This window comes from Vidua macroura, chromosome 9 (genome assembly GCF_024509145.1).
Source record: "Vidua macroura isolate BioBank_ID:100142 chromosome 9, ASM2450914v1, whole genome shotgun sequence".
Taxonomy (NCBI): domain Eukaryota; kingdom Metazoa; phylum Chordata; class Aves; order Passeriformes; family Viduidae; genus Vidua; species Vidua macroura.
This window is the reverse complement of record NC_071579.1, coordinates 11,707,987-11,717,169: the sequence shown is the minus strand read 5'-3', so window position 1 is coordinate 11,717,169 and position 9,183 is coordinate 11,707,987. Positions and strand designations below refer to the sequence as shown.

Here is a 9,183-nt window from a genome sequence, read left to right as displayed (position 1 = left end):
TGAAGCAAACCTTTTAACCTGACCAGAAGTTTGTGTGGCTTTGGAAAAATGGAAGCTAACCAGAGCCCCAAAGTTTATAAATTACTTAAAATTGTGAAATTCACTTCTGAAGAGAACAGAAATGTTGTCCTCACAAATGAAATATGAAGCCTATTCAATTATTCAATAGCCTTCCTCTGATAACATCAGAAATCTAGATTATCTATGGAAGTATGACCAAAGATGGTAAACAAAAGAAGAAATTGTAATGATGCGTATTTCCTACAATTTCCACATTGCTGAAATCTGAGAAGAAACAAGATTTAAACTTTAATGTGAACATTTAACAATTTTAGTTTATATTTAGAGGTAAGCAAGAAAACAAAAAAATGTTATTTTGGTGCCATGCTTTTATTTAAATGAAAGGAAAAAACTACACTGTACCACATAAGTAGCAATGACAATATTTTACAGCACAGCATTTGAAAAAATATGGAAGCTATGCTCCATAGAAGTGGACAAGTAAGCACACAATACACTGTACATTTTTCAACAGTGCCCAATAAATCATAATTAAATAGCTGAATTTGGCTTTAAACAGCCAAATAATAAAAACTAACAGTCATACTAACATTAAAAAAAAATAAAATTCAGTAGCTATTATGACTGTTAGAAGATGAAATTTTGCTCCAAAAACTAAGACGAGAGTTTGGCAATTCAGTCGTAGCAACAATAATAATACCCCTGATGAAAGCACCAGTGTGTTCTGGAAAGGTCAGTGATAAATACTGGCCTTTATGGAAAGCTTTCTTTTTTTTTTTTTTTCTTTTTCTTGTTTTTTTTTTAAACATGATCCCAACCAAAGATCCACTGTAATTAGAAAATTTGCAGGCTTAAAAAGGAAAAGCATCTCTAGCTTTACTTTTCCTGTATTAAGTAAAACCTTATACTGCGAGCAATGAAATTTTCAACTGCATTATTCACATTCTACTTTTAGACATTGCACAAATCTTTAACCTGTTGACAAATGCAAATTTCATAATACATTCAGATATATTTAAAATTACTCAAAGAATTCCTGTCATGTATTTAAGCTCACTTTGATTAGGTTGATGTGTGTGTCTTTATGGTGTTGCAAATCTTCAGGTAAATCATAGAACAGATTTTAGAAATAAAAAGCCTCCCATGATAAAACTTCTTTTGAAGTTATTCACCATATGTGTGTCAGTTAATTCCAACCTCCTGGTTTCTTGAATCACTGTATATTATACACAGTTTCATATTGTTATTCAAGGTGTTCCTACAATGGTAGCTGTAGGAAGTGTCTAACAGGCAGAATGTGCAAACCCTCTTCCCCACTTTTTAATATTATTTATATCCTATATACACAATATGTATACACTTGAATTATAAGAGTTACATATCCTGGTGATATACATGCAAACAGTAGGAATCAGCTAACCACAAATAGTTTTGAGCCACATACATATTAAACATGTATTTTAAAGTGTTTTTTTTTTCTTTTTTTTACAGATTTAACAAATATACATAAATATAAGAACATAAATTACAGTAAACTGACAGCATTTTTGAGAAAATGTATATAATCCAGATGCACTGATACCTAAGGCCTTATAATAATTTAAAAAAGTACTGTTCTAAACTGCTTAGTGACATCTCATTCCTGTGCATCTTTTCTCTAAGTAAATGAGCACATTGTAGTAGTGAGGCAGTTTCTCTCAAAGCAGTTTAATGAGAGAAATATGAACATCATTTTAGTCTCCCATGAAACTGAATGGACTACATACTTATAGCACAATACTGTCTTATGTGAATGGAGTTGTCACAACACTGAAACAGAACAGAATCACAAATCATTCAAGTCTTTTCCTGAGAATGAGATTTCCCTCCCCCCCCAACAAATTCTCGGGTGTACAATGTTATCAAAATAGCCACAGATTTAGGGGAGGCTTCAAGTGTGTTTTCTTTTTTTTTTTCAGAACAGTGCTATGTTAAAAGCAAATTATAAGAGAAACAAACGCCGAATGGGGATAGTGATTTAGAAAATAATCAAACACTGTTTTGAAATAAAATGCAGCCCTTTATAAATAATACTGAAATATGCTTAGAGTTTGGTTTTGGTCATGTTACAGATTTACTGAAATGTCAGTTAGGCTTTTTTGCCATATGTACTTAAAAATTGCTGTGTCACAAGACATCACCTGTTAGTGTTAAGAAAACAATTTACAAAGACACACTGACAATTCTTATCAGATGCCTGTTCTCTAGAAAACTGATTCAAGTCTGAGTTGACAGATCTGAAGGCAGGAAGTGGCCTGGATCTTAAAATCAATGGGAATTAAATGCACGACTTCTCAAAGATCTGTGACTTAGTGAATTCTGTGATTCTTCTGAATATTTAGTGCTCTGTTAGGCAACATCAGGGATCTAGTTCTGAATGTTTCGTGAGTTCCTATTCCTTCCCTGAAGAAGCAGGACCTGACCGTGTGCTCTCTCTCCAGCCGGAACAGTGCAAAGCAATGAATGCACACTTGCTTAAACCCTTTCAGAGACCTACCAAATCTTTTTACTTTGAGTTTTACTGATGTTATGAACATGCACATGGTCAGTTATTACATCTCAGATGGCAACTTACTGAAACAGAAATAATTGCATCACCTTTACCCTGAGTTGTTAAATAATTCATTTGAAGAAAACTTCAAGCAGTTCAAAGGTTTTTCCTTTACTGTTTAGTTTATAAGCAAATCAGTACTATTGAATTGAAAAAGAATTATAAATACACAGGGGAATGAATCTTGATTTTGTTACAGCACACAGTAAGGATCTTGGAGAACAGACCCATACAGCTGTTATTCAATGACATACAATTTATCATTTAGTCTTTTCTGTAAGTCAGTATGCAAAGTTCGATGGTATTGAGAATATTAAGAAGTTTTTCTTTAGTGAAAGAAAAATATTTCAAGACAAGCACAAATACAAACATATAAGGCAACAGATGTAAAAAATGTAGTTTGAGTCACTAAAGAGGAACATTCAGTGCTTCAGTGTATCTAATCAAAATACAGAGCAAATATACTCTATATGTTGCATTAGCACATACAAGTCTCCACACAAGTCAAACATTTCCGTAATCACTCATAATTATTCACCTAAGAGTTATCTTCTGCACTCCTAAACACTGTGTTTACATTCCAGTTGGACATGATAATAGAACTCTGTGTCCAGTTTTAAGTTCTAAGAGTCTTGTTGGCAACTAGAAATCTATTTCCTATAGGCAGTAAAGATGAAGTGCAAGTTTATCGTAATTGTCTCAAGCAAATTTTTTCCCATCTACTATGCCTTGGTGGGTAAGAGTTTCTTAGGAGTTACTGGTCTCTTGGTTTGCCACAAATGGCTGTGAATGGTAATTGCATCAACACTGGCAGACAAAGTTTTGGCAGGTATGTGGCTAAATTGCTTCCTGTCAGAGTTGTATTTATACAGTCCCTCTATCATTTTCTTTGTGATAGATTTGGGACCTATTCCTGTTAATTTATTGATTTCTTCAGTATCAGGGCAGTACGTATACAGAGATCTGAACTGGCAGCCTGAATCCCGGAACAAGATTAAGAAATTATTGGCATCAGATTTTTCCATTTCCTTTAAAAGAAAGAAAGAAAGAAAACATTTAGAATATGAATTTTGCATTGTAATTAGAAAACATTTCAATTCATTAGATTTCATTTTGAATCAGTTTTCTACCAGAGATGAAACTTATGTCTAACTCTGTCCACTAAAAGACCTTATTTTCAATCATTAGAATTTGCTAAGCTTCACCTATCTGAATTTTGATAGGGTAGATACCCATGTCAACCAAAACCTAATTTATTTAGACAGCTTCAGCTATACTTGTTTAGCTGTACCTCAAGAACAGACATCCCAAAAGTCTTTTTGTAGAACAAATAAAAATTCTCTTCATCATCCATTTCATCAAGCTGCTCTAATACTTGCAAGTTTGGGAACAGGAAACTTGACACATGTCTCAATATATCTGAAAGATCCTCTGGTGCTAGAATGGAATTTCAGTCATCCCTAAATCCACTCAAGCTTGGTCAAACCATGAAGTCAGTTGAAATGTATTGAACAAATCAGCTAATTCAGTTCTTAATTAGCTGAAATCTTCAGATTCCTATTCCACCTGACAGACCTTCTATGGGACATGTGCCCTGAACACATACAGCCTCTATCAAGTGATGTATGCTTGCTTCATCCTTGAGTTAAGCATGACATTTTTGCAGCTGTTTTTTTCTGGGATTTCTGAGGATCATTTTGCTCCCAGTTACTTAAAGTGCAAGAGTGTGTGCTGATTCCTGACTTGGTATTTCCAAAAAGTGTCAGGAAAGACAGAAAGCAGCATCCAGACATGGCTGCAGCAGGATTACAAAGAGAAGAAAGGACAAGAAATACTGCTGTGAAGTTTATTCCAGAAATGAAATTCAGTCTGGATTCCAAATATCTGTGAGGTTTGATATCAGTTAATCTGTTGTATTTGTCATACTTGGTAAATGGAACAATTCTGTTACTCTCAAGGCTCAGACTCTGTGTTACTTCTTTTGCCTGGAAACACAGTGTCCCTGAGTTTTTACAATATCTGTGCATTTATCTGTGCATTTACAATATCTGTGCATTTAAAGGTTTATAGCAATGTAAGAGAGAAGACTGGAAGGCACCTTCCTATAGTAGACAGTCCTGAATTTGCCTTACTGCTTGGAAATTGGAGAAGAGCCTAGAAGGGATGCATTTCTTTCTGTTCATGAGGGTGCTGTGCTTTACTTCTCAAGTTCCCAACCTGAGGATCTCCACGTGTAAGGGAAAACAACTTTGTGAGCAAATTATGAAAGCCTAGATATTGAAGTTCCCCCATAAAACAAGCAATAACTATTAATTAAATGTGAATTAATTCAGCTCCCTGTGCTGCATGTACAAAGTAACAGCTCTTGTTCCTACAGCACTGGAGAACCCTTCTGCCTACACAGGAAGCAAGTCACAGAAGTTACTCAATCCCTTCACTGATTGCTGCCACAATATCTAAGGTTACCTTTCAGTGTCTGCATTTATGCTTTAGAGTCTCCATAATGCTTGACTTTGGTTTGACGTAGGTGTGTGCGCTTTTAGGGGAAAAATATTCTTACCTCCAGGATCTTTTTCTTTTGACCTTCATTTACTTTTCCAGCCAGGCAGCAATGTGCCAGTGCATTCTGAATTATATACTTATTGGATTTAGCACTGGGTTCTTTGAAGAGCTTTGGTCCTATGCAAAAGGAATAACAAATAAGCTACATTAACAATAAGCCAACAAAGAGTTACTTTGCTGTGAAGCACTTCTGGTGTGGAACTTTTGCATAGAAATGCAAATCCAGGAATAATACAGAATAAGGTCAGAGACCACAAATTTCACAAACAAGTAAAGTGTCATTCAAATGTCACTGAATTTACTTACAAATGTGTCTTTCATTATTAAATCATTATTATCGGCAGCCTCGGTAAATATTTTTTCTCTCAGAGGACTTTTCTATGAACAACAGAACATTTTTTTTTTCCTAACCAAAATTTCAGTTGTCCAGGAGAAAGCGAAGTCTTTCTTTTTCTTTTTCTACACCTGTGATTGTACCCTTGTGGGTACAAGGTATAACAATGAGGCATATGCAGTGCTTAGAGTGACTGTTGCCTGTCCTCTTTGGAATTGCAGAAATGTTTTATCCAAAATCAGGGATGAAAGATCTGGTCTTACACTTGACAGGCTATTTTGTCTGCAAAATGATTCATCTGGTTGAAGGAGAAATCTCCTGTTTTAATTTCTGAAATGTCTGTGTACGTGGGTCAAGTCCATTTAAAAAAACCCAACACGAGTACCAATTAGGAAAACAATGTGCAAGCATCAATTAAATTTGAGATTAAACCTGTTTGTTTAAGCTTTGGGGAAAAAAACCCTAGAAAATACCTAACCTTACGCTACTCTTCTCACAAACAAAGTGATATTAGGTTGGCAAAAGTGGAGCTTTTATAAGCCTGATGATGCAAGGTCTTGGCAGTATCACGTGTGGTATAGTTAGAGAAAAGGGAGGAAAATACCATTATTATTTGATTCATAATATAATACAGAATGAGTAGTCTGATCATAAAGTTCTTAATAAACCACAAAACATCTGTTAGGAAACAAATAGTGCAGAATATTTATATTTGCATTGCTAAGACGACTTTTTGCTGCTGCAATTTGGTTTTTGAATTTTGTAATTCTGTTCTAAATTGAGTTGAAATAGCAACATTTTGTGCCTTGCTAGAGACATTACTGAAGTACAGAATGATGTGTGAGCCCGTGTGCTGTTCTGAGCCTGACTGCAGTTTATTGCAGTTGTCACAAATGCTATTGAGTCAGTACTTTTATTTTGGATTAAAAATGTTAACCTTGTATTATTAGCCTCTACTTTGAAGGGTAAAACTCAATCAAGTTTTAAGAAGTCAAATCAAGGTGACTAAAACTTTTCATGCATAGAACCACTAAAGGGCAGGTGCTTTTCTGACCATGGTTGCCACTGACCTGTGTATTCTGTAGCAGAGGCGACTGAAGAAGTTGTAGATGCATTTTCCCAATCTTTTTCTCCGTTACGACTCCCACAGCGACTTGGGGATAAAAATCCTTCCACAGATTCAGACCTAAACATTAGTTTTAAAATCTATTAAAAAATTCACAATGTTCAGCTGGGAAGCCTTCTGATATGAAAAGAAGGCAAGGTAGAACACAATGATTTGAACTATAAACTATAAACCAAAATGCACAATATTTAGTGTGTTTTGATGATGCAAGAAGGTGGTCTTTAGGTGAGGTATATGTTAATTTTTGGTCTACATCTGAGGGACAGAAACCTAATGGATGTTCTTGGTTGTGAAATAGAATTACTAAGTGGAAATTTGTGTTACTTTTAACATGTACTGGCAAACCAAGGTTATCTCATGTAGTGAACAAACCAGTTCTTGATAGAATAATGAAGTAAAAATTTAGTTCATTTATACTTATGACTGCAACACCTGACAGTGAGAACTGCTGTATTTAAGACAGCAAAACAATTTCCCTTCTAGTTTTTGTTTTCACAGACAATAACTTCTGGTGCTGTAATTCTTCAGGCTGCACTCAAACGTGGATAATTTTGCATTTAAAAGTCTAAACAAGATTGTCAAGTTTTCTTAAATTATTACAAGATATTTAAATTTTTTTGATTGTGGCACTGCAAAAGCCAGTCAAATTTGCAGCTTGGAATCAAAGTTTTCTAAGTGAGAAAAAGGCACAGAATAAGGAAAAAAGTGGTATCATATCAAAATTTGTGTGCATACTCATTTTCTGTAAAGCAACAGATGAAAATTCAATTTATAGTATATCAAACACCTTTTGTGATTAGCATCTGCATGAAGAAGGTGACAGATGTATCACTGAGATTCTCAGTGGGATCACCAAAAACAATGGTGATGCGAGGACAAGGTGACAATATGGGTTTGGAAAGATACTGAAAATTCTTTCAACTCTGTTGCTTTTATAATGTGTTAAAAGTCTCAATCCCCTAAAGAAATCCAAAGCCTGAGGAAGATGTACTGCTAATTGAAACATAGTACAGCACTGTACAACTCCAGCTCCGTACACAGAGGTTATCTCCTGCAAAGCCTGCATAGATGAGCAACATCAAGCCTTTTGTAATAGCTAATATAGGTGGAGGAAATTCCTCTCTCAATTAAAACTGATAATTTTTAAAAGATGACAAGAGATATTAGGCTAATTGAATCATTTATGAAAGTTTCATATGTGGAAAGTCAGTTCTTGAGACATCAAGGTAATTGAGAAGTCAACTGAAGCCAGCTGCAGGTTTGTCAGAGCTGATGAATAATGTGTAGTGGCCAGGAAGACACAACATGCAATATCAGAAAATGTAATAATCCTTATCAACCCCCTTCTCCTAGTTTGCTTTTCTTCACTTTTCTTTTTTTATACAAAGAAAATATTATTTGTCTGAATATTATCAAGTAGTTCACAGAAATTGTGATTTTCCTCTGAATTATAATATGGGGTTTGTATTAAAAAATATAATTTTTTTCTGTTATTTTCAGGTAGTTTTTAATGCAAAATTAATTCTGGTGTTTGGAAAAGGCTGAAGTCCTTGTGAGCATTCAGTAATTCCCTGTACAACTGCTAAACAAAAAAACAAAACAGAAAATAAACTTCTATATTAAAAAAAGAAAAGCAGCTATGTCATTGCATGTAGCATACAGGTTTAGTAAAAATATCCATAGGTTGAGACTTAGATACAAGCAGGTGAATTAAAGAGGCTGTGTGAACAGCATTTTGTTTTGACCTCATTTATACCTGCCCAACTGGTTTACTTGGTAAAATTTGCAAAACAAATGACCATGGCTTGGTTCCCAAATGTCTGACAGTGGAAACTATCCATGTCTCAAATGAGGAAAACATACCTGTTCTCAGAGTACACAATATATACACCACCTCTAAAAAATTCATGCTAGTTTTACATAGCTGATTACAGAATTTTATTACATGAAATGGTTATTTTAGCTTTACCTTGGTGTTCTCTTGCCTGACTGCACACTCTCATTGTCCCCTGTATTCAGCGATGCCAATGAAAGACTAGATACTGAAAAAACACGATAAAGCTGTGAACCTGGATAAAAACAAAGTTAAAGCTTATAAACCTATGCAAGTAGGAGAGTCTGTTCATCAGACCAACACCAGCATCTGAAAGTCAGTAAGAGCTTTTCTACATGATATACCTGCATGCATATGTTCTGCACTTCCTGTAAACACTTGCTGTCACCCAGCCTTTGGCAGCCATTGGGGACGGGCTCAGGCTAAGCACTAAGGGGAAGCACGAACATGGGAATATTTGCACTATGCAAATCAAAGAATGCAATTAAAGTTAATAAGTCCTCTTGAAAGAGAGCTTAAGAGACTTAATTTAAAGCTTGGAATGGATTCTTGGAAGGTGTTAAGGAAATACTTTAAATTATACTGGAAGATGGAGGGAAGCAGCCAGAGAAAATGTAGCACAACAACAAGGGTAGAGGAGGCTGTAACAAAAAGGATCACTGAGCAATCTGGTTATTTTTTCTAATTGTAAATTGGCAATACTTCTTCCAGCCAGT

At 35.0% G+C, this 9,183-nt stretch overlaps 1 protein-coding gene across 2 annotated transcripts in view; it reads right to left on the bottom strand.

Annotated features, from left to right (window-relative positions):
* Positions 1-369: 369 nt before the first annotated feature.
* Positions 370-9,183, bottom strand: part of CAMSAP2 (calmodulin regulated spectrin associated protein family member 2) — an 81,738-nt gene continuing 72,924 nt past the window's right edge. For both annotated transcript variants that reach the window (XM_053985175.1, XM_053985176.1), the window contains 4 exons: positions 8,603-8,675; positions 6,578-6,693; positions 5,172-5,290; positions 370-3,639 (listed from right to left, as the gene is read on the bottom strand). In XM_053985175.1, coding sequence (XP_053841150.1) covers positions 3,334-3,639; positions 5,172-5,290; positions 6,578-6,693; positions 8,603-8,675 — 614 coding nt within the window. In that variant the 3' untranslated portion in view covers positions 370-3,333. The remainder of the gene's footprint in view (positions 3,640-5,171; positions 5,291-6,577; positions 6,694-8,602; positions 8,676-9,183) is intronic.